Here is a 26,167-nt window from a genome sequence, read left to right as displayed (position 1 = left end):
ATAGAGTCGGGACGAGATAGATAGGCAGCGTTTCTCAACCAGTCGAAATCATGAATTAGCTGGTGTAGTGTATCGCGTCGCTGCCGGTGCTCATTGCTGTCAAACAAAGGAGTCCGCTCATACTGAACCTTTGATCATAAGTTTTATTCATATCACAAGATTTCAGCATAAGTGACGGATGTCATGACCACCCGGAGAGCAGTGTCCTCGAATTGTAATGTCTGCTCTAAACTCTTCTTCGTCCAGCATATACTTATAAACAATGCAAAAATATGGGTTGCTCCCTCTGCTGTCCAATCACCTGTCTCCCCTGGGGCGTCACCCTACAAATGGCTACTTTTGAACTAAGATAAACATCCCCTCTTTGTTCCTCTAGAATAGTCATAATCTTAATACACTACACTGGCATCATATTTATGGATATATACAAAGAAATGTCAGTTGAAAAAAGGTCAAACGAAGTGCAGCTAGTTTGCAGTCTTTCCAGCTGTTCAGTTTGAAGTGATTGTGTTAGTTGTGTTGTTGGCTAGCTCTTCTGAACAACAGTGTCCTGACGAGTGAGCACATTTTCTATGCCAGGCAAAATCGCTCCTCATTAGCTCATTGTTATGGATGTGTCCAAATAAATGTCAACAGAAAACAGCTTAAACAAATGCAAATACAACTACTGTTGTTATTCTGGCTGCACTGTTTGACGTGACTGTAAATTAGCCGTAGTTGGCTAGCAAGCAAGGGATAAGAACGTTGCCAGTCAGTATGGCAATGGAACATTTAAGAATGAACGACTGGGTCGCGTCCATAGATACAGAACAAAAATACTGAACGGCTGGGTCGCGTCTCTGGCAACCGAACCTATATAACGAACCTATATAAACAAATGTTTACATTCTTTTTTTGTTGCTTCGCAACATAACATGCAGCCTAAAAAGGTAATGCACACTGTGTATGCTTGCGTGCGTGTCTGTATGTGTGTAACAACTTGATGAACATAGTCTAGAAAATACGCACATCTAGTTGCTTTGTGCAGGTGTGAGAAATCAACGTTTATAAGACCATCATCAACCATATCCCTCGTTGTGGGTTTTCTGTCCAGCCATCTTGAACACTCATCTCTCAGGCTATCTTCACTGTGTATGTGTCGTTAGTAGACCCAATCTTCATGACACTGAGTCAGATGTGAACCATTCCATCAGCCTCTATCCTAATTATCTATTAGCCTACTGTAGCCTAGCCTAATAGCCTATCTCATATCCTGACTAGCCCTCTGCTCTGTGTCGTTTGTCATATAGGGCAAATGTTGTCTTCAGAGGGGTAGCAGCCACAACACGCCCTCCCCGCCCCTCAGCCCCAGAGCGCCCCTGGTGGTGGACAGGGACAGTGCTGGAGAGGAGGGGGCAGAGCCAGGGCTGACGGAACAGCAGCAGGCCGCCATGCAACAGGAGGAGAGGGTCCTCACCGAGCAAATCGAGAGCCTGCAGAGAGAGAAGTAAGCCTGTCACGGCCTCCTTATGATCTCTTATCAATGGTGTTCACAAGTCACCATACTCCACTATAACTCTAGTACTCTAGGGGGCTTTCTCAAAAAACGGTACCTGCCCTTGGACATTCTCCTCCAATGTGTTTTGAGAATGAGGCGAGGAGAGAGGACATAATGAGAAAGAGACGAGTTATATGAACAACTTTGTTGATAACAAGAGAAAGAGCCTAGTGGTACTCAATTAGTTATTCTGTAGACGGTGTAATGTATGCCATTTTAGCAGACGCTTTTATCCAAAGCAACTTAGTGATGCGTGCATACATTTTACGTACGGGTGGTTCTGGGAATCGAACCCACTGTCCTGGCGTTGCAAGCACCATGCTCTACCAACTGAGCTACACAGGACCACATGTTGACAGGGTTTTGATGGGATGTGTAACTGTTGATTTTGTGTGTGTGTAGGGAGGAGTTGACGTACGAGATGTTGATGTTAGAGCCACGGGCGTCTGATGATGAGACTCTGGAGTCTGAGGCCTCGATAGGAACAGCAGACAGCTCTGAGAACCTCAACATGGACCATGAGGGAGCCGCCTCCAACCCATCTGGTGAGACTGGAGAGTGTGTGTGTGTTCTACATGTGGTCTGTGTCTGTCGGTGTCCACATCTGTGTGTAGTAAACACTTCTCTCTAACCAAGTCTTTCTCTCAACAGGTACCTACCGCTCCCGGAAGTCTGAAGCCAAGAGCCGCCGCGGCCTCCGGAGACAACCCGACTCTGTGGACTCAGTCGACTCCATCTTGTCCACCGCCTCTTCCTCCCTCTCCTCATCCTCCTCCTACCATCCCTCCTCCTCTATTATCCCTCCTTCCCCCAACTACCGCTTCCGCTCCTCCTCATCCGGACCCCTGCTCGCCTCCTGCTCATTGGGCCTAGGGGTCCCCGTAGTGGAGTCTGAGGGGGACCCGAGGGGCACTGTGGGGGTGAAGAGTCGCCACCGCCTCCGGCTGAGTAGGAGCTCGCCGCGCGAAGCCCCCGAGGGCCACAGGAGGGAGTCTGACTTCAGCTCGCCGCCCCAACAGCTGGTTCTGTATGGCAGTAACGAGTTTATGGTGTGAGGGAGAGTGGCGGAGAGACGAGACATCCGAACCGCCTTCCGTCCCCTATGCCTATAGAATGTGTATGAGGGAGGGAGGAAGGGAGTGAAACAGGGCTGGAATGGGCCACGTGGGCATCCGTCTCTCACTTCTGTCCTCCCCTAGCTGTGCTCACCTCTCTCCTTCTTCCCTGTGCCAGTCTTGCCTTGGAGGACGGCTGCCGACCCACGATGCAGTTGGGCGCCATCCGCTTGGTGGGAGTGGGCTGAGAGTGAAGTGAAAGGCGATGACTGGAGAGGGAGAAAGAGAGAAAGAGATGAATGAATGAATGAAAGAAATAGGAAGCCTCGGGAACTAAGATGGAGGAGTGGCAGGAGGCTGTAGATGAATAAAAAGGGTGAAAGAGAGAGTGAGGAAAAGTATGAGGTTGGCTACCTTGACTCACCTGTCTTTTTGAACTTTGACCTCCAAACCCCTTGACCCCTGCTGGAGCCTCAGGGGCACAGGGGGGCTGGAGAGATGAAAAGCGAGAAGCCAGTGGACAGCGCCATCTTTTGAGTGGAGGACTAAAGTGGATTGAGCCACTCAATAGCAGAGTAACTGACTGAGAGGACTGTCAACCATTTTGATAAGAAGCACTCAGCTACTCTCGCATCTGCTTTCAAGTTTACACGATACAGCCCGTGGGCTGCATGCTCCTTCATTACACTTGTTTCCTATGCCTGTTCAAGAGACTACTGTGATGATGTTATAAACATGTGTAATATGAATTATTATTATTATGTTATTAAAAATATGTAAATAGAAGGAACTCCAGTGGTACTGGGTCATCCAGTGTTTATGATAACAGTCTCTTGTCAGGAGTCTTTTGTGAAGTGTATGGGATTCAGGTTATGTTTTTTTTGTCATTTTGTTGTTTGATTTGTTGATTTTAATGGGGTCGGTGCTATCAGGGATCTTTGGGACGTCCCTACCCTAAACCCTTATCCTAACCCTAACTATAACCATAACCCTTACCTAACCCTAAACTTAACAATTTTTGATTTCAACTTCAATGGGGTAGGGACTTCCCAAGGATTCCAGGTAGCACATACCATTTTAACAGAGCCACTTGATGTGTTCAGTTGCTGCCACTTCTTCTCATGTGAAATAATACATGTCGTGCAACAAGAGATTGACATCCGTCCATTCAGACACTTACGATCATCACAGCACTGTTGCCATAGTTGTTGATACTGCGACTACGGTGTTCAATGTTTATCAGCCATAATGTATTGTAATACCTTTCCCCTCCATCCATTGTTTGTCTGTGTTCCCCCACAATCCTATGTTGAATCTTTGTTTGTTCTGAAACATCAGTGTAAAGAGTAACCAAATCAGGACTTGACATTTTTGGTCTTTTTATTGGTGTATTATTGTTGTTGTTATAGTTGCAGTTGATGCTATTGTCATCTTTTTGGTGTAATATCATTACTTGGGTGGCAATGGTGATTTCGTTAAGATGAAATACATTTGTATCACCCATCTGTACCAAGAGGAGTGTGTGTGTGTGTGGTTGGTTATCACTACTGCTCTGTCCATTTGATGTCAACACAGTCCAACCTTTATGACAGACACACACACACACACACACACACACACACACACACACAGTTCTCTGCTATGTATGTCCCATACAACCTTTGAGCCAGCCAAATCCTTCACCTCTGATTTTTACATTGGTTCAAATATGAATGAACCTTTCCATCCACTTCACTACTGGGCTTGCCTGAACAGTAGCATTTACTCTATGCTAAAGGTGTATTTAAACACCTCACAGAGAAAAGGCAATCAGTTTCAACCGTCCAGTGTATTTAAACAGAAGATAACAACTCTGGTACTCTAAGATAAATACTTCTATACTCTGTCTCTGTCACTCTCTATACTGTGCAATATCCTATGTGTGTCCTGTAGGGGGGCCTTTTTATCTATCTCTTCTCACCAGTGCTTAACCTGGGGTTAAATCAGTATTATATTGTCTTGCCGTTACTGTGCTGTACGTTCCATCCGATGCTTTACAACAAGCACACATCAGAAACAACACAATCGCAGTCTTGTCATAGGGAAGGTGTAGGACTTGATCGCAGAATAGTCATCATAATGAATAGGGAACTTCATGTAGCCTATGTGTTTGTCACAAGCTTGCCTCTTCTTCAGTGTGCATTGTTCCATCCAGATTCTCCACTGTGTCCGAAACAGGTAGAGACTTCACTTGCTGCTTGTTGTCTACTATTAGGGTGAAGCGGCTGAACCATGGTGGTGTTTTAGGGAGCAGGCACCTCGACCAGTCACAACCAAACCTGGGTTGTAAGCATTAAGCACCGAATGGAAGAAAACTGACTGAAACAGGAAGGGACTACCCGAACTGACTACCAATAAGAACCGCTTGTTTTCGTTTTACTTAGCAAAGCTTTTTGCTATGGTGTGCCCTAATGAATACGACCCTGGTTATCAGAAAGAGCACTCAGAAGTTCAGTTTGAGAGGGGAGCACTGGGGGTTGTTGAGGGGCGTGGGAGAAAATAATATCCGTTCATACTGGTCAAAAACCCACTATCTAATCACGGTATTTGTACACCCTAAGGCTGGCATTGGCTATGGCGTCCTGCTAAAGTGAATGTACCTATCACTGGAAGGCAATGCTCTGCTTTCTCTTGTTGTTTTGTTGTTATTTTTATATACAGTATGTATATTGTATTTATGATCATGCTTATGAGTGTACATTGAAAAAAAAAAAGCCTGTTATAAAAAGGATATATTATCCTGTGTATGACTCCTTATATAATATTAATCATGTTTAATGTTTTTTACAGGCTCAAAAAAAGTCTGTCATGTTTGTGCTACAGCAAAAATCCAACTTGAGCAATTGTATCTCCTTTTTGTGTGCGCTAATCTGGACACAGTTGTATGTATAAGGTGCAATTTGTGTAATATTTCTTTTTTTTAAATTATACAAATATATGTCTATGGTAAAAAAGAAAAAAAATATGGGAAAAAAATAATGTGCTTATTAAAAAAGTTAAACTGGAGCAAAACTGGTGTGAATTGTGTGATTAAATTATGTTGTCCTACAAAATGAGTAAGTCACATTTTCCAAGTAAGTCAGTTATTAAAATTGCAGTAGTTTATGAGTCACAATAAAAGGATACTTCATTGGACGGTTCATGGCAAACGGCATGATTTGAGAGACTACCGTAAAACAAGTATAATTAATAGCCTGGGCGTTTATTTGCTTCAATCATTGAACACAACTGGCGCTTATTAGAGACAGGCTTATAATTGAGCCAGGTGTCTATTTCCTTAATGCACACAGCTTTTGCTCAATAAAATGTTGACCGCTCACATCCATTGACCCCCTCCCCCACCCTTAAAGCACCAGTTAGATGTCAATGTCATCACTGAGCAAAACTCCTGTCACTGAAGCTGAACTTTACTACAACTAGATATTTAACCGTGTTTAAACTGGGCCATGTTGAGGTGGTAGAACTGACTAAATGAATCATACAGGTCTTATAACCTATTCCATTCTACAGGTAAACATGCTTGGCTCATGTCTGTTATTTCCATATAGGCTATGTAAATATTTGTTTTTTAACCTGCCCATTTATTAAATTGCTGAAATTATTTGAATGAGTATTACTTTTTTTATTCACTTAGCTACTTCCTTTTTCTATTGTTGCATTGTCAAGAGGTTATTAACCTGCAAGTAAGCATTTCATTGCACTTTGTACTCCATGTGTGTACTTAGAAGGGAAGGTGGAGGGCAGCAAGAAAGAGAGGGGAAAAGATGGCCATCTTTGTGGTTAGATTATAGGTGAACAAAACATTGAAAATACATATGCATATGCCCTTAAGTTATGTGTCCTCAAATGTTACGGAATGTAAAAATCTCACATTAGCTGGTAGAACTGATGAAATTAATCATAGAGGTTGTCGTGGCGTGACTTACTTTAATGTATGACTGTTATTTATCGAATCACCTATCTATGTTTAATTGTCACTCAATTAAATTAATCATGTAACAATTAACTCATTAGGAATTTGGGGCACCGCGGAAGAAGTTGTTTAACGGGTTACCATCTCCCGAATTAAACTCTTAGAAGATAAACATGTTATATATCGATAACAGTCACTTATTAAATAATTTCCTCTAATCATTCTCATTCTGAATGTCGCATAATCCTTCAACCTGCAAGAACCCTAACCTTATTGATGAAACAGCAATACACAAATTGGCTTACTTATTTATTTACTAACTAACTAAATAATAACACATTACAAACACACATTGATTACTGACGTAATACAATGAAAACAGGTCCCTAGTGGACTGGACTAACATTAGCATGAATGTTTGGGTAGTGGAGGGTTCAGAATGGAAGGGAGAGACAGAGATTCAAACTATCGTAGTTACTTTAGAAACTAAGCTCGCAGTAATCATAATACTTATGCACCCTAATAATCGCTCATTCGGATTAGAAATGCAACATGTATTTACGTGTTGCTGTCATCGATAGTTGAGTTGATGATGTAGGACTCTGGTTTGCCCACCAGAGATCTCAATATCCTTGGTAGAGTTTCTGGTCGTAGTGGTGGTTAGAATTAATACTTCAGATGTACCAGAGGTTGTCTGAGAGGGATTGTCCTTTCCAACTCGTGTCTTTAGTGGAAGTTCTCTAGACGACTATACATGCCAGCTGCAGACTGAAATGATAAGGTCTAGTGCATTGTCTTCTCCTTCACCTCGTGTAGAGGTTGAGAGTTTCAGAGTTTCTCCATTTCAAACGTGTGGACTAACGTCTCATGCTTTCTGGTCTTTCTGAAATTCAACCATTTGTAACGTTTAGCTCACTCTTCACGTCTGCTGGTCTAAAGAGTTTCAACCATTTTAAGCCGTGGGACTTGCTGGTCTGGTAGAAATTCAACCATTTGCAATGTTTGGCTCACGCTTCACGTCTGCTGGTCTGTTGTTCAAGGCTTTTTATGCACTCCATTATGTTTGTGCTCATCTGGGCGTGGCCACTGACTGAGAACAAATCAATATGGGAAACAATCATATCATCTAGAACGCTAAAATCACATTATTATTATTTTTATTATAATACTTAATCATTCGTTTTATACAACAATTAGATGCAAACCTCATAACTGGGAAGTGTACCGCCCTCCAGAGATACAGTTATGTTGTTCCACCGTCTTTAATGACATCACAACATAGTAACGAATTTGACATGATTGTTTTTTAAGTCCCCACCAACCATTTCCCACATACTTTTAAGTAGGAATATTGTTTCATTATCCACTTTTGGATGTTGGAGTTTTGGCGGGAAGACTTCCTTTGTTAACAAAGGGTTCCTTTCTCCCAATACTTCATGGCAAGGAAGAGAAAGTCTGCATGGTATTTACGACCGGTCATAAAACTGTTCAAACCTTTGTCTAACCGGCATGTTTGATCCTCAACCCATGAGGGCAAGTCATGACAAGGTCTTATAACTTATTCCATTCTACAGGTATTTGTTTGGGATCATGTCTATTAATATAGCCTAGGGTCTATGTAGCTTCTTATCTGTCATGTTTAGAGTTGTGTTGCTCTGTTATGCGGACTCTTGAATTTTTCTTTACAGTTGAGTTGCCCTAGTCGTGTTAGTATACTGTAACTTCAAAACTAATGAATTACATGTTGCACCTCTACCTTGCTACCTTGCAGATGAGCCAAGGAGGAGATCAGATGAGAACAGCAGGCCAGTGGAGCACTTAGAGCAGCAGCAGCCAGGGGCTAATGGTAAGGAAGAGGATGATTTAGGTGACCCAGACACAGGCCCAAAACAAGTGAAGCTACCCCAGTATCCCCTTGACCGTTTTGATTGCAAAACTAAAGAGACACACCAGACAAGACAGACACCGCAACAGAAGAGTAGGATATGATGGAGAGAGACACACCAGACAAGACACAGAAACAGAAGAGTAGGATATGATGGGAGAGTGACAAACCAGACAAGACAGAAATAGCAACAAAAGAATAGATTATGGAGAAAGACACAGAGACAACAACAGAAGAATAGGATATGATGGAGAGGGACACCAGAAGAACAGAACAGGCCATACCAGAAGAGAATAGACAAAGGAGACAGTACCAAACAAGAACCTGAGAAAGCAACAGACAAGGCACAGACAGCAACAGACACAGAAAGTGAAAAGAGGGCAGATGGAGAGAGAAAAGAGGTGGGTTGAGAACACAGTAGACTTAATCACTTCAAGCTGCTCTATAGATTCTAATGACTTTTATTTATTTGCACAAATTATAACAGGTGAAATACAGACCCTGAAAAAGTAAAACATGGTTTACAAAGAATTTGCAGGTGAGGTGAAAGGGCCTGTAGAATTACTATTAAAACAATTTACTTTAACACTTTTTACAAACCAGGACAATACGAAAGAGGAGGGTAAACAACAGACCTCAACATAGAAGACTAAGAGACAGCAACAGAATAGGTCAGAAGAGAGAGGCCGCAACAGACGACACAGAGAAAGTGATGGTGAAAGGCAGAGGAGGGGTGAGCACACAGGCTATATCACTTAAAGCTGCTCTATGGATTCTAATTACTGCACAGTGTGTGTGTGTGTGTGTGTGTGTGAGAGAGAGGGTGTTTGGGTACTGTGGGATTCTTTCATCAGCTCATTAGATAGGTCAGAGTCTATGTTTTAAGTTGTTAAATGGTAGTCAAGGGGTCTGAATACTTTCCGAATGCACTGTATGTATATATATATATATATATATATATATATATATATATATATATATATATATATATATATATATATATTTGGCATTTGTCCTATTTTGTTGCCTTACAACCTGGAATTAAAATTGATTTTTTGGGGGGTTTGTATCATTTGATTTACACAACATGCCTACCACTTTGAGGATGCAAAATATGTTTTATTGTGAAACAAACAAGAAATAAGACAAAAAAACAGAAAACTTGAGCGTAACATAACTATTCACCCCCCCCAAAGTCAACACTTTGCAGAGCCACCTTTTGCAACAATTACAGCTGCAAGTCTCTTGGGGTATGTCTCTATAAAATTGGCACATCTAGCCACTGGGATATTTGCCCATTCTTCAAGGCAAAACTGCTCCAGCTCCTTCAAGTTGGATGGGTTCCGCTGGTGTACAGCAATCTTTAAGTCATACCACAGATTCTCAATTGGATTGAGGTCTGGGCTTTGACTAGGCCATTCCAAGACATTTAAATGTTTCCCCTTAAGCCACTTGAGTGTTGCTTTAGCAGTATGCTTAGGGTCATTGTCCTGCTGGAAGGTGAACCTCCGTCCCAGTCTCAAATCTCTGGAAAACTGAAACAGGTTTCCCTCAAGAATTTCCCTGTATTTAGCGCCATCCATCATTCCTTCAATTCTGACCAGTTTCCCAGTCCCTGCCGATGAAAAACATCCCCACAGCATGATGCTGCCACCACCATGCTTCACTGTGGGGATGGTGTTCTCGGGGTGGTGAGAGGTGTTGGGTTTGCGCCAGACATAGCGTTTTCCTTGATGGCCAAAAAGCTCAATTTTAGTCTCATCTCCCTTCTTCCATATGTTTGGGGAGTCTCCCACATGCCTTTTGGCGAACACCAAACGTGTTTGCTTATTTTTTTCTTTAAGCAATGGCATTTTTCTGGCCACTCTTCCGTAAAGGCCAGCTCTGTGGAGTATATGGCTTAAAGTGGTCCTATGGACAGATACTCCAATCTCCGCTGTGGAGCTTTGCAGCTTCTTCAGGGTTATCTTTGGTCTCTTTGTTGCCTCTCTGATTAATACCGTCCTTGCCTGGTCCGTGAGTTTTGGTGGGCGGCCCTCTCTTGGCAGTTTTGTTGTTGTGCCATATTCTTTCAATTTTTTAATAATGGATTTAATGGTGCTCCGTGGGATGTTCAAAGTTTCTGATATTTTTTTATAACCCAACCCTGATCTGTACTTCTCCACAACTTTGTCCCTGACCTGTTTGGAGAGCTCCTTGGTCTTCATGGTGCCGCTTGCTTGGTGGTGCCCCTTGCTTAGTGGTGTTGCAGACTATGGGGTCTTTCAGAACAGGTGTACAGTGGGGGAAAAAAGTACTTAGTCAGCCACCAATTGTGCATGTTCTCCCACTTAAAAAGATGAGAGAGGCCTGTAATTTTCATCATAGGTACACGTCAACTATGACAGACAAAATGAGGGAAAAAAATCCAGAAAATCACATTGTAGGATTTTTAATGAATTTATTTGCAAATTATGGTGGAAAATAAGTATTTGGTAAATAACAAAAGTTTCTCAATACTTTGTTATATACCCTTTGTTGGCAATGACACAGGTCAAACGTTTTCTGTAAGTCTTCACAAGGTTTTCACACACTGTTGCTGGTATTTTGGCCCATTCCTCCATGCAGATCTCCTCTAGAGCAGTGATGTTTTGGGGCTGTCGCTGGGCAACACGGACTTTCAACTCTCTCCAAAGATTTTCTATGGGGTTGAGATCTGGAGACTGGCTAGGCCACTCCAGGACCTTGAAATGCTTCTTACGAAGCCACTCCTTCGTTGCCTGGGTGGTGTGTTTGGGATCATTGTCATGCTGAAAGACCCAGCCACGTTTCATCTTCAATGCCCTTGCTGATGGAAGGAGGTTTTCACTCAAAATCTCACGATACATGGCCCCATTCATTCTTTCCTTTACACGGATCAGTCGTCCTGGACCCTTTGCAGAAAAACAGCCCCAAAGCATGATGTTTCCACCCCCATGCTTCACAGTAGGTATGGTGTTCTTTGGATGCAACTCGGCATTCTTTGTCCTCCAAACACGACGAGTTGAGTTTTTACCAAAAAGTTATATTTTGGTTTCATCTGACCATATGACATTCTCCCAATCCTCTTCTGGATCATCCAAACTTCAGACGGGCCTGGACATGTACTGGCTTAAGCAGGGGGACACGTCTTGCACTGCAGGATTTGAGTCCCTGGCGGCGTAGTGTGTTACTGATGGTAGGCTTTGTTACTTTGGTCCCAGCTCTCTGCAGGTCATTCACTAGGTCCCCCCGTGTGGTTCTGGGATTTTTGCTCACCGTTCTTGTGATCATTTTGACCCCACGGGGTGAGATCTTGCGTGGAGCCCCAGATCGAGGGAGATTATCAGTGGTCTTGTATGTCTTCCATTTCCTAATAATTGCTCCCACAGTTGATTTCTTCAAACCAAGCTGCTTACCTATTGCAGATTCAGTCTTCCCAGCCTGGTGCAGGCCTACAATTTTGTTTCTGGTGTCCTTTGACAGCTCTTTGGTCTTGGCCATAGTGGAGTTTGGAGTGTGACTGTTTGAGGTTGTGGACAGGTGTCTTTTATACTGATAACAAGTTCAAACAGGTGCCATTAATACAGGTAACGAGTGGAGGACAGAGGAGCCTCTTAAAGAAGAAGTTACAGGTCTGTGAGAGCCAGAAATCTTGCTTGTTTGTAGGTGACCAAATACTTATTTTCCACCATAATTTGCAAATAAATTCATAAAAAATCCTACAATGTGATTTTCTGGATTTTATTTTCTCAATTTCTCTGTCATAGTTGACGTGTACCTATGATGAAAATTACAGGCCTCTCATCTTTTTAAGTGGGAGAACTTGCACAATTGGTGGCTGACTAAATACTTTTTTCCCCCACTGTATATATACTGAGATCATGTGACAGATCATGTGACACTTAAATCGCACACAGGTGGACTTTATTTAACTAATTATGTGACTTCTGAAGATAATTGGTTGCACCAGATCTTATTTAGGGGCTTCATAGCAATGGGGGTGAATACATATGCACGCACCACTTTTCCGTTATTTTCCGAGTTTTTTCATTTCACTTCACCAATTTGGACTATTTTGTGTATGTCCATTACATGAAATCCAAATAAAAATCCATTTAAATTACAGGTTGTAATGCAACAAAATAGGAAAAACGCCAAGGGGGATGAATACTTTTGCAAGGCACTGTACCTTCCAAAAGTGTTGAAAAGCACATATCTCCCATTCGTAACACTGCCCTAATCCATCAAATGTTCTCATAGTAAAGTGTAACGTGTGTTTTTTTTTTTTTACTTCTCTTTCTCCTATCCTGTTCCCTTTAACTCTGCTCCTGTTCTCCAGGACGTAGGGGTTCTGCCCAACACCCAGACGTGGATCCACCTGATGTCCTCCGTTACCAACCGCCCTCCAGCTTTTCATTACATCATCTACAGCTACTGTTATTGTCATGTTGTCATTATCGACTAAGAACGTTTTCTTGCTCTATCATTCTGGGCACATAATATGTGAGATACACAGATGAACTAAAAACACTAGCACTGCAAACACTCAGAACAAAGAGAGCAGCAGTGCCTGGACTTTGCAGTCTCCCTCTTCAAGTCCCCCTTCCGGGACTGGCTGCCTGTTGAGAAAAAGTGACATGCAGAACCTCCCACCCACACAGCAACCACCTCCTCTATATTCCACACACCAGAATTCAGTATTTTAGTCTGATTGCCATGCGAGTGTACAAAAAAAAATCGGAAAATATATTGACACAACTGTACCAAAAAATATAAAAGTTTATGTATTAAAATCTTAAATATTGCCATGTTGGTTTTCACAGCTGTTTCACAAGGTGTTCATTATTGTAAGTTGTAAGATATTGTCGTAGTAAATATTAAAATGTTATAGCTTGGTCTGACTAAAATCTTGTGCATGACCCATTTTAATGTTAGGAGCTTGTTTTCAATCAATGCTGTTCCTATGCAAGAACAATGGACAGAGCCAATATCTTCTCAAGGACAACACCCACGCCACAGGCCACAATCTGGTTGCTCCCCACGAGACTTTCCTTTGAGAACATACACACATTCACACACACATCTCCATGCATACGCACACTCATCCTCATGCCTCACGAGTTACGCACACACACACACTGCACTTCTTTCTACTGGTCGGGTGCCTAGGGCAGAGGACTCTGCCGTGCACAAAATGGGGCTTCTACTCTGGACAGAGCAGACCCGCCTCCTACGCCTCGGGAACCAATCAAGGGACTAGAAGAAGGACCCCTTCCTTTGTGTTGCATTGTATAAAGTAATGCTGAAAACTCTGTTTTTGATCCCTTTTCAACTGTCTCCATAAGAGGCAACTGAATGGGTCCATGCATGTAGCTTGAGCAGATACCAGCTATCTCTGTGTTTAATAAACTGCCTTTTGCTTAAACATATTCCTCTCCGTCTAGCGTCGTTGGTTCTGTACTTCCTCTCCTGTATGGTTTCACCAACAATATCCTTTGATGGTATTTATTTGTTCCACATTATTCATTGTTGTATGCTAGGACCTACAATAGATACATATATATTCAACCACATGGGTGTACTAATGAGCTATGCGAGATAGAAAAAAATGAATCATAAGAGGACTCCTGAAATTATACTATTTCAGTGTAGACAAGAGAAGGGCAGGTTAAAATAAAAACATGACAGCCAGACAAGCCAGTGTATGAATCAAACGGATTTGCATATGAATTGAGTGGAAATTAGCTGACTTCGTGATCTGTAAAGTAAGTAACTTTAACGTGTCAAGCAGATTACACGTTTTCTTTGCCATTTCCGAAACGTAGCAACGTTTAAGACATGGATTTAATGTTAACAAGGTACCCAAAAGTAGTTTGAAGTAATGTTTATATTTTATTAGCTAAATAAAACTTGTTTAAACAGCGAAATTGTCACGGAAATCACCCTTGTTTGCATAGCGAATGATATAGCAACGGACGCTAATAGTTTATTGAATCCCATTGTGATACAGAGGGGGACACTATTTGGCCGGGGGACATTCTTTGGCATGACAGGCGAAATCTCGCTTAGGGTCCCCAAAAGGCTAGAGCTGGCCCTGCGACCAGGATTACCAAGTGTAGATACAAAAAAAAGTCTGCCCCTGGTGTTCCAATCTGCATTATCATCACTGCTTTCAATATACTGAGCACATATCTCTTCAATCCCAATGAAAGCACTCCAAGCACTAGTACAGAAATTGTATGTTTTATTCATTCCGGTTTACATACAGACACACTGTAGAGATTCATGCTACGGTAGTATAGTCAAATGCAAAACCATGCTCTCATTCCAGCTTCTATTGGAAGAAACATTCTCAGAAATATTAATAAAGTAAAACTGTTATACTTTCAACTTGTTTGCAATCAGACATATCAAACCTACAGTAGTGGTTGTGTGTATATATATATATATTTTTTTTAAACTATTGTAGTGCAAACAGTTCCTATGTAACCGAAAATATCCTGGACAAAACCCGTTGGCATAAAAACAAGTCCAGAACAAATTACTTATTAATAAGTAATCGTTCTCTCTCTCAATCTTCCCATCCTTCATTTACAAATCTTAAGTGGGTCATTGCTATTCAATTGAAAGCACCAGGGTCGTGTTCATAAAGAACAAAATGGAAGAAAACAGAAACCGGGAGGTACGATCAGTACTTCTCCAATAAGAAACTCTTGTCTTTGTTTTGTTACGATGTGCTCTAATGAACACCAACCAGCAGACATGCCTGACCCAACAGCACTTCATTCAAAGGGGAGCACAAGGAAATTCAAAATGACCAACAGTCTTGGAACAACAAACTATAACATACAACTTCAATAGCCTAGTTATGGCTATGTTGCAAAACTTCACCTTTTGACCTTTGGGGAAAGCTTTTTTGCATGTTTGAGATAGTCTGTAGTCGCAGACTGCAATGTAGTCTGTCTGATATACAAATTATAATCAGTAGTCATTTAGGATGCAATATGATTTGTAGATTTGTCAGTCTGCAGTCACCAACTGCAATGCAGTCCATCTCAAACACCAACTTTGTATTCTGTAATCCTATGTGAGGTGTTACCATTGACACAGTACAGCTCACACGCCACCTTCAGTCCAGACTACTACTGAATGTATTTCTTATGTTGGATGCGTGAGTTGAATTGCATGGTCACATGCAGCTTCAGCCTTCCAGCATACATTCTGGTTCACTAAATGCCAAGGCCCTAGCACAAACACTTGTCAATTAACCAACTTAAATGTTTGAGGTCCAGCTGAAAAAGGTCTTACCATACAGTAGCTGTGCATTCTTACTATATGCTTTATCTGTATGTACATTATGAATGCAGCAGGCAGCTATGTATGTGTGTGTGCATGGCAGGTAACTTCATTCCGCAAACATGCACAGGTATCTCAGCATACTGTAAATGCCAAATGTTCCCAATACAGCTGATAATATTTTAAAAGACATGTTTTTTTTTTAGGATGTATCGTCTTAACAGCAGTAATATTGAACAGATTTCACCCACGGCCCTAGAAAAAAAACATAATTCTTGCTTATGAGGTAATTAATTAGAACATGCTGGTATGTGACACTTCTACTGAGAGGTGAGCTGAGGCATACTGTACCAATGAAAACATAATATAATCGCTCTGCCTCGATACTGTATAAAACGTCAGAGAAACATGGGCCGAATAAAAGGACCACAGCAAGTAGACAAACCATAAGTGTGTATCACACACTAGCTGTGTATGTTACTGTACCTGTCAGGGCGATTTTCAGAGAAAGAGGAATGGAAGAGGTAAACTGCACATAGACCACAGTTAAAAGGGGTTAAAACTGTTTGTAGCCCATCTTCAGTCTATCACTACTGGCCCTAAGTCAGGTAAGGGGACACCCTGGCATGAAGAGTGACACAGAGAACCACAGGTTGGGTTGACACGAAGGAAACATTGATGAAACGTTATCAGAAGGCCTGGGGCTACAGGAGACTGCAGGCCCGATACATGGTCATTCCGGAGGGGGACGTGACGTGCAGGGAGACGCTCTCATTGGCTGAGATGAAGAGGACGGTGCCCCGCCTCAGGGCGATGTCAGATAGGGCAGCGGCAGAGGTGGCGGTGGCCTCACCCTCAATCACAAGCAGGATGCCCGCACAGTCCACCGGGGCCACCGTGTACTGCCTGACTGAGGCTGGCACCTGGAGATGGAGAGAGTGGGGAGAGATTGGGGAATGAGGGGGAGCAGAGAGAGAGGAAAAAGGGAGGGGAAAGGGAGTAGGGGGTTGGAAAGAGAGGGAGGAGGAGGGGAGAGAGGTAGTAGGGGATGAGAGAGAGAAAGAGGGAAAAGTAGGGAAGTGGCGAGAGAGAAAGGGGGAAAAGTAGGGAAGTGGCGAGAGAGAAAGGGGGAAAAGTAGGGAAGTGGCGAGAGAGAAAGGGGGAAAAGTAGGGAAGTGGGGAGAGAGAAAGGGGGAAAAGTAGGGAAGTGGGGAGAGAGAAAGGGGGGAAAGTAGGGAAGTGGGGAGAGAGAAAGGGGGAAAAGTAGGGAAGTGGGGAGAGAGAAAGGGGGGAAAGTAGGGAAGTGGGGAGAGAGAAAGGGGGAAAAGTAGGGAAGTGGCGAGAGAGAAAGGGGGAAAAGTAGGGAAGTGGCGAGAGAGAAAGGGGGAAAAGTAGGGAAGTGGGGAGAGAGAAAGGGGGAAAAGTAGGGAAGTGGCGAGAGAAAGGGGGAAAAGTAGGGAAGTGGCGAGAGAGAAAGGGGGAAAAGTAGGGAAGTGGGGAGAGAGAAAGGGGGGAAAGTAGGGAAGTGGGGAGAGAGAAAGGGGGAAAAGTAGGGAAGTGGGGAGAGAGGCGGAAGGGAGGAAAGAAGGAAGAGAGAAGGGGGAGAAAATGACATGACATTTTCAAATTTGACACACTGGAACAAATATCATAATGCCTACTTCAAGAGAACCATTCAAACAGAGATTATTGTCAAGGCGGTGTGTAATTGTTTGTGTTGTCTGGCATGACAATGACCATAGGAGTTGGGAAGACAGCACAAACAGATATGGGACCAGGCTAAATAAGTAAGTAATAACCTGTATCCTCATGACAGTGAAGTCAGGGACAGGGGGGTCATAGAGGTAGACAAAGGGGTCTGAGGGGTCCTGTATGGAGGGGAAGATCTTGGCGCTGGCTGGAGCCGGGCTGTAGTTCAGCATCTCACACAGGGTGTTGACGTCGATGAACTTGGGCGTCAGGCCGGCGCGCACCGTGTTGTCCGAGCAGGCCATGCACTCGATGCAGTCTGAATAGCATTGAGAGAGAGACAGAGAGAGAGAGAAAGAATGGGATATAGGACGCTTTCTTTCAAATTGACTTTGGAAATAAATTAAAGATTAGAAGAATTCTCACTGCTCTGTATTTGAGATTCATTGTAACTTTACATGTCAACATATAATTATATAATTTATGTAATAAACAAATGTCATATTTTAAATGTATCAAATATGTATTTCAATAGCTAATCTCATTGTATAACAACAAATAGATCCACACACTGATATAGCTCCCAAAGTGTAGTTTAACATCAATACAAGTGTGCAGAATATATTTTTTCCTTCTACATTATCATCTCAATAATCCAGCACCTGGGACACGTGTTTTTATGGATGTGCGCATACCACCCCACTAAGCTCCTCAGTAAGGCCATTCTACTGGCAATGTTTGTCTATGGAGATTGCATGGCTGTGTGCTCCATTTTATACACCTGTCAGCAATGGGTGTGGCTGGAATAGCCGAATGCACTATATTGAAGGGGTGTCCACATACTTTTGTATATATAGTGCATTTCCATTGTACTCTAATAGCTTATCAATACACAACTTTAACACATTTAGTTGACCCTTTCTAAGAAGCTGATTGGTTGACCCCTGACCTCCATTGAGGTATGCGTGCGGTTCATTGGCACCCAGAAACATGGCGTCGCCTGGCTCCAGCACCACGCGGTTCAGGAAGTAGATGGAAAAACAGCCGATATCACCCGGATACTGGGAGTGGAGCTTGAGCAACAGTTCACTGTTACTGCCCGATGTGTCCTTCCCTGCAGCAGCTGAATGAGGTACAACGAGAAAAGCCTTTAACATAGGGTCGTGTACATTAGGGCATGCAACAGAAAATGTTTTGCTACAGAAAATAATAATTAGTGTTTCTTATTGGACAAGTCCCTCCCTGTTTCAGTTCACTTTCTTCTGTTTAATGAGATTTGTATCTCAATAAGACTAACCTGGATAAATTAAGGTTTGATATTACACAGAAAGATGTCTTGGTGCAAGAGGTCCTTTGGAAAACTTGACTGAGCATTATGCAGTAGAAAATATACAATCTCAAGGAGTATATAATTTATAATTCATGCACATGTACTATTGATTACAGGGGTTAAAGAAAAAAATTAATCGGATGACTGAAATTTAAGTCAATCTCAGATCGATTGTCTGGGGCCAAGTTAACCTCCCCTTTCATGTAAGAAAGTCATGACCATCTTGCTTTTAGGGAAAGAGGATAACTTTTTACATGTATTAAACTGCGAGTTTGACCAATTCCAATCCCCTTGCTTAGTGGGTCCGGGGTCCTCCCTGGGAGAATTTGTATGTAGCAGGACTGAGAAGCTCAGTTCTAATGACTTTTTAAAAGAACATTCTACTTCAAGATTTTATATTTTTAATTATGCTGACACCATCTTAAATATAAATTTGACCTCCAGAAATGGGCCCAATAACATATTGGTAAAAAAGAATGTTCTAATTACTTTAACATAATGCACCATGCATATAGCAGCCTATGCATGGTCTATATTATCAGATGTGCTATCAGCAATAAGCATTATCACCAGTAGCCTAAAACAATATCCTGATTATTATTATTTTATTATACATATGAATATATAAGTTATTATAAATCATTCACTCAAATTAGATTTTTTTGGTTTCTATTACAAAGTACAGTGCCTTCGGGAAGTATTCAGACCCCTTGACTTTTTCCACATTTTGTTACGTTACAGCCTTATTGTAAAATTGATTAAATGAATTGTTTTCCTCATCAATCTACACACAATACCCCATAATGACAAACAGAAATACCTTATTTACATAAGTATTCAGACCCTTAGTTATGAGACTCGAAATTGAGCTCAGGTGCATCCTGTTTCCATTGATCATCCTTGAGATGTTTCTACAACTTGATTGGATTCCACCTGTGGTCAATTCAATTGATTGGAAAGGCACACACCTGTCTATATAAGGTCCCACAGTTGACAGTGCATGTCAGAGCAAAAACCAAGCCATGAGGTGGAAGGACTTGTCTGTAGAGCTCAGAGACAGGACTATGTAGAGGCACAGATCTGGGGAAGGCTACCAAAAACATTCTGCAGCATTGAAGGTCCCCAAGAACACAGTGGCCTCCATCATTCTTAAACGCAAGAAGTTTGGAACCACCAAGACTCTTCCTAGAGCTGGCTTCCCGGCCAAACTGAGCAATCAGGGGAGAAGGGCCTTGGTTAGGGAGGTGGCCAAGAACCCAATGGTCACTCTGACAGAGCTCCAGAGTTCACCATCTCTGCAGCACTCCACCAATCAGACCTTTATGGTAGAGTGGCCAGACGGAAGCCACTCCTCAGTAAAAGGCACATGACAGACTGCTTGGAGTTTGTCAAAAGGCACCTAAAGACTCTTAGACCATGAGAAACAAGATTATCTGGTCTGATGAAACCAAGATAGAACTCTTTGGCCTGAATGCCAAGGAGGAATCCTGGCACCATCCCTACGGTGAAGCATGGTGGTGGCAGCATCATGCTGTGGGGATGTTTTTCAGCGGCAGGGAGACTAGTCACAATCGAGGGAAAGATGAACGGAGCAAAGTACAGAGAGATCCTTGATGAAAACCTGCTTCAGAGCACTCAGGACCTCAGACTGGGGCGAAGGTTCGTTGTCCAGAGCACACAGGACAACAACCCTAACCACACAGCCAAGACAACGCAGGAGTGGCTTCGGGACAAGTCTCTGAATGTCCTTGAGTGGTCCATCCAGCGCCCGGACTTGAACCCATCTCTGGAGAGACCTGAAAATAGCTGTGCAGCGACGCTCCCCATCCAACCTGACAGAGCTTGAGAGGATCTGCAGAGAAGAATGGGAGAAACCCCCCAAATACAGATGTGCCAAGCTTGTAGCGTCATACCCAAGAAGACTCGAGGCTGTAATCGCTGCCAAAGGTGCTTCAACTAAGAAAAGGGTCTGAATACATCTGTAAATGTGATCTGTTTTTTATTTTTAATACATTTGCAAACATTCCTAAAAACCTGTTTTTGCTTTGTCATTACGGGGTATTGTGTGTAGATTTATGAGGGGGGGGGAAAAACAATTCAATCCATTTTAGAATAAGGCTGTAATGTAACAAAATGTGGAAGAAGTCAAGGGGTCTGAATACTTTCCGAATACACTGTATGTCATTGCTCCTTTAAGAACTCTGTTGTAGACTCCAGTTGTAAAACAGCATTTGTAAAATGATGCCACGCACGCAATTGAAGGAGTAGAGAAATACTTGGTAGCAATTTAAAACTGGGATCCCCCTCTTTTTTAACAACGGCCAAAACTGCTTTCAAAATACATTTGCCAAAACTTCTTTCAAAAGTTTTACACTGATCTCCCCGAGCCGACTAGGTGAAAAATCTGTCGATGTGCCCTTAAGCAAGGCACTTAACCCTAATTGCTCATGTAAGTCGCTCTGGATAAGAGCGTCTGCTAAATGACTAAAAATGTAAATGTAAATCTCAAAAACAACCTCTCCAGAGTCCATATGACGGAAATCCGTTGCAGTGACTTAGAACTTTAACCCCTGTGATTATAAAAAAAAGCTATTTTTGGAACATGACATATTTGGCATGTCAATGACCACAGGAGTTGGCTATACAGAACAAACAGATCTGGGACCAAGCTAGTTGGGGTCTACCTCCATGGAAGTGTAAGGTGTCACAAAAATAAAATGCTTATTGTATGATGCTCACCTTCCTCAGTGACTCTTTTCACCAGCATGTTGAGCTGGTCCACAAACACTTTCTTCTCACAGTTCATCATGCGGGTGAAGCACTTCTTCAAGGCCAGCGAGGTGCGGCCCGCCTCCCCTATACTGCTCAGCAGCTCCTCCGCCGCCTCGTTCCCTACAAGGGCGTGGAATTCTGGCACGGCTGGGACACACACATTTTACACTCTTAGCAAACTTGAATACAATACTCGAACGGATTGTAACAGTCAGGGCTGGCTCTAGCCTTTTGGGGGCCCTAAGCAAGATTTGGTTGGCGCCCCCCAAATTAGTGGCCCCCTTCTCAGCGGTGGAGAGAATCATGCAGTTTTAATGTTAATTTCCTACAATTTTAACGGTAACAGTTTGCTAATCATACAAAGCGTGGGGATAGGGCTCTGCCTCCCATAGAGAGGGGTGCCATTTTTGTTCCACTTCCCCGCTTTCCCCATACTTTTGAATGCACTGCTAAGTGATACAATCCGTTTCCACTAGCATTGCTATATTCTCCAAAAATGCTAGCCAGGAGATTCTGGATGTTGCTAAATAACCAGCTAACAAACTTAAAAACAGTTTGGATGAAACGGCAACACCCTAGGTAAGTCAAAAATGAGCTAAAACTTCAAATGAACTATCCCTTTAAAGGGATCATTGTTCTCTACTTCATTTATCTTAAAGTGAAGGAAATCCCTCAACTGAGCTGCTGAATACATTTTAAAACATGGACTATAAAACAATGATAATGGACAGTCTGCAAGATACGGGACTCACATTTGAGAAAGCCAATGATCTCTTCCACAGGCCTGAAGCCACAGAGTCCTTCAAAGTGGGTGAGTGCGATGGCCATCTCAGGCTTGTGGTTGTTGTCAGGGTAATGCTCTGGAAACTGAGCATGGAGCCGCCCAGCCAACTCCTGGTGTGTGAGCCAAAAAGGGAAGAGCAATTTGATTACCAAAATGAAACAAAACACACCATTTTTAAATGTAATCCCCTCCTCCTCTTACTTTTGTTTTTGGGTTGTTCAGTAGACATGAAACCCTTGTTTTCATTTTCTGCTGCAAAATGCTTTGCTACTGTGTTCCCTAACGAACACGACCCAAGACTTACCCTGTTTGGATGGGCCTGTATGGACAGAGCGGTGTTGACCGACAGGACCTTGAAGAGGAAGGGAAGCTGGCCCTGGAAGGTATCTTTGACCTTTGACCCCAAGCATGCTGGGTAGTCTGCAATCCACTGACCAAGCGTCCTCTGGGCTATCCTGTTGTCCTTGATGAGGGCGTCTCCTTTGGGGTGAGCACCCATCCACAGCTGCAAGACACACAGGGAGAGGCCTCATTATTGACCATACAAGAGTATTTCTCTTTTAAAACAGTTGACATCGCTTTGTGATTTAGCTTCTTTGTCATCCATTGTGATCAGGTTTTTCAAAGATGATAAAAAGACACCTGAAAACAAACTAAATTAATTAAGAAGTATGAAAATGTCAATAACATCCAATGAATGACAAACAGGATATGAATAACGTTCAATAGAATGATCTTCAATGCATATACGATAGCCTAGGTGCCATCCTAGTTAGCTATTGTTTAGCACCAGAGGATTGTCTTAAACAGTAGAAGGCTATTGACTATGGATGCTGATTGCGTTGTATGAAAATGCATCTGCCCATTCACCATTGCATGTAACTATGTGTTTCACTTCGACAAAATGTCACCACTCCCATACCCAGATCTATTAACAAACACTCCCTGTGAAGCTGAAGCTAAATCAAGAATGACTTGTGACAGGGCAGGCATTGAGGGAGCTTTAAGGACAAGAGATTTTCAGCCAAAGTCCTGAAGGGCTTTGTGAAAACCAATCTGCAGGACAGTAATAATACATTGGAGGGGGGGAAAACTCCTTAGCCTATATAAAAGGGTAATAATTTAACGCTATAGCCTACTGAAATGTATATCTAAATCCAGTGGGGAACTGTAAGGGCCTTCTACACCTTCAGAGAAAGCCTAAGGATTTATAAAATGATGTATTATTTTTTATTTACATTTCTAGTTAATCTTTTCTATAATTTAAATGTTATTCTGATTTCTTCAGTTTGAGTTGGAAAGGGAAAGGTTAACACTATAGAGAAAAAAAGAGCCAATCAGGATTTTTTTTGGGGTGGACTCAGGGGAGAAAAATGTACCCAGAAGGCATCTGCCATTTACAGGGGAGAACGACTGCCTCCTCTCATTGAAGCCACGGCACTGCAGGCATCGTTAGCGGAAAACAGGATCCCCCATTATAGTGAATGGAAAAAGTGCGATCTTTATTGTCAATCTTTGTGTAAAAAAATATAAAAAAATTAAGACAATCATGGTAATAATAATAATTGCTTTTAATACACCAGATGTATGTCCTTGAACCAATTATTTTAAAATCACACACAGAAGAGTATAATTTACTTGCTAATGGAAGCCTGCAGTAGCCCGGTCGGCCTTCAACTAGAGTTACTGAATGAGAGGGGGCAGCACTGTGCTAGCATGCAAAGTCACTTCTTGGAGTAGCTCAAACTGTGCATGTTATGTCTCCATGAAACACCATCTTAAACGACTTAATTTGGCTTCATCTGGCTATTGGGTCTTCACATAGGAATGAATGGTTTCACGTGTTCAATTGTTCAGTCATTGGCCATTCAACATTTTGACTTGCAATGGGTGGGACTGTTTTTACAATCATTTTTTTCATTTTTTACTCCCGCCTTCTCGAACGCCTAGACACTTCACTCTTGAGAGTGTGCGCAGTATCCTAGTTTAGCCATGGTCTAGATAGCTTGCGTTGTATTGTGCATGGGCTGCAGACACAAATGTTATCAGGGAGGTTGTTTTTGCTAATTTGTTAACATCGCCCTTCAAGATTACATTTCAACAAGAAGTAAAGTTTCAAATGATCATAATTTGTTGAGTGGCACTGTTTTTTGCAGCTCACTTGCTGTTTGCTATCTCTGAAAATAATGCGTGTGAAACATTGTTGCATTTATACTTTAGATCACTGGTTACTTTGTGTGCTGAACGTGATAAAAGATGTTCGCAATGGAAAGTACGTTGTAAATTTCGATTTGGAAATTACCTTTAACGAATGGGTCGCTTTTAACAGTATGCTGTGTGTGACTGCTCTCTTTCTATCGGACGTGTCAATGTGTTTTACAAAACATTTTCTCTCTTGCACACGGAGTGCGCAGATTATGGTCGCTGTCCTTTCAGCACCATGGGCCTGTCACCTTAGATGTGTCACTGTAGACATCGCTACGCTATTGGTGAAAGTGTGATAGTGATGGTGTTAGGCTACCACAGGTTGTTTAAGTGTTTTTTGTTGTTGTTGCTGGTAGCATTATTCTGTGTGTGAGTGACAGCCAGATGTGTAGCTCAGGACCATTTGATTCATTCATGATGTCATCAAAAAAGCATTGCTACTCCTGCATTAAAGCTAGATATAATGTTGTGCTCATTAAGTGATGATGATGATGTTATTCTTCTTGATTTTTGAGTTCCAATAGACACGGTTCACCACTGTCTAAATCTTACCTCGGCATAATGTTTGTCTGCTTCAATGACAGCTGAGGTATCCCCACCAACAACCAGCTTGGCCACCTCACTGTCCTGACCGACCTTCCCCCATGCATAGTTCTGCACCGCACAGGATAGTGGGAATACTGTAAAATGAGAACACAGAGCCACATTGAGTGCCTTTTCAATATGAACAACGTGCACACCAATTTTATCACAAGTCTACAGTATGACTGAGAATTGCACTTTTGAGTAAGTCCCTCCGCACTGCTGAACCTGCGATGTTCATTGAAAGCAAAACATCAGCTACTTTATAGGTTATTGAACCCAAACAACCATTTAAATTGAATATATTAATGTATCTCGTGTAAATCATGTGTTCTCATTTTCAGAACGCTAAACAATACACGATAACTAATCCGTTTGTGTGCTCTATTATGAAGATACCCTCGCGTGCTGTAACAGTGTAAACGTAATCTCTGCTACAATTTCAATGGATGCTTGCGAACGAAGTTGCTTTATTTCACATTAAAATACGAAAACATGCGCTGCTCTTCGATTACTGTTATATGGCGACATTGTCGCTACATGTGACAGTGTCATTAAAGGTACTTTACGGATTAAATCAATACAAAAAGGGAGAAATAGGTCTCACCTCTTACTTCCTCCATGGCTGTAACGTCGGCTATTACTGTAGTTCTGATGTCTTGATATGGTCATGGGCTCATATTATGCTGCGTTCAAAACAACTGGGAAGTAGGAACTCGGAAATCTCCGACTTCCGACATCAGTGCGTTCAAGACAACCGGGAACTCGCAGATTTTTTTTTTTTATGGTCATCCTACTCGGAATTCCAAGTCGGATAGTCTGTCATCTTTCTAGAGCTCCAATTTCCGACCGGAAGATTTCCGAATTCTGAGTTCCCAGTTGTCTAGAACGTGGCATGGATATGTTACCTTCAACACACATTTATGTCTGCATTTCCCTCTGCTACAATTTACTGTTAAAATGACAATAACATTTCTATAAAAAAAAATCTACCTTGACCTTGTCAACATTAGCCTAAGTAGGGAATGTTTCCAAATTATTGTGTTTTTAATCATAGGCCTGGCTAGTGTCATTATTACA

The 26,167-nt window shown here is 42.2% G+C and overlaps 2 protein-coding genes across 7 annotated transcripts in view; one reads left to right on the top strand and one right to left on the bottom strand.

Annotated features, from left to right (window-relative positions):
- The window catches only part of myo9ab (myosin IXAb), a 214,860-nt gene extending 208,628 nt beyond the window's left edge, over nucleotides 1–6,232 (top strand). For all 6 annotated transcript variants that reach the window (XM_045227171.1, XM_045227170.1, XM_045227172.1 and 3 more), the window contains 3 exons: nucleotides 1,290–1,486; nucleotides 1,940–2,082; nucleotides 2,189–6,232. In XM_045227171.1, the coding sequence (XP_045083106.1) occupies nucleotides 1,290–1,486; nucleotides 1,940–2,082; nucleotides 2,189–2,592 (744 nt within the window). In that variant the 3' untranslated portion in view covers nucleotides 2,593–6,232. The remainder of the gene's footprint in view (nucleotides 1–1,289; nucleotides 1,487–1,939; nucleotides 2,083–2,188) is intronic.
- An 8,424-nt stretch (nucleotides 6,233–14,656) lies between these two features.
- On the bottom strand, nucleotides 14,657–25,799 carry LOC121532113 (mannose-6-phosphate isomerase). The gene is made up of 8 exons (XM_041837819.1): nucleotides 25,695–25,799; nucleotides 25,058–25,185; nucleotides 22,605–22,805; nucleotides 22,269–22,410; nucleotides 21,484–21,663; nucleotides 18,364–18,537; nucleotides 17,525–17,733; nucleotides 14,657–16,648 (listed from the first exon to the last, which is right to left on the bottom strand). Exons 1-8 carry the CDS (start codon nucleotides 25,708–25,710, stop codon nucleotides 16,430–16,432), a joined length of 1,269 nt encoding a protein of 422 aa, XP_041693753.1. The 5' UTR covers nucleotides 25,711–25,799; the 3' UTR covers nucleotides 14,657–16,429.
- Between the last annotated feature and the right edge of the window lie 368 nt (nucleotides 25,800–26,167).

Source organism: Coregonus clupeaformis, chromosome 19 (assembly GCF_020615455.1).
Source record: "Coregonus clupeaformis isolate EN_2021a chromosome 19, ASM2061545v1, whole genome shotgun sequence".
In the NCBI taxonomy this organism is placed as follows: domain Eukaryota; kingdom Metazoa; phylum Chordata; class Actinopteri; order Salmoniformes; family Salmonidae; genus Coregonus; species Coregonus clupeaformis.
Note: the sequence above shows the minus strand (reverse complement) of the source record. Positions and strands in the feature narration are given on the sequence as shown.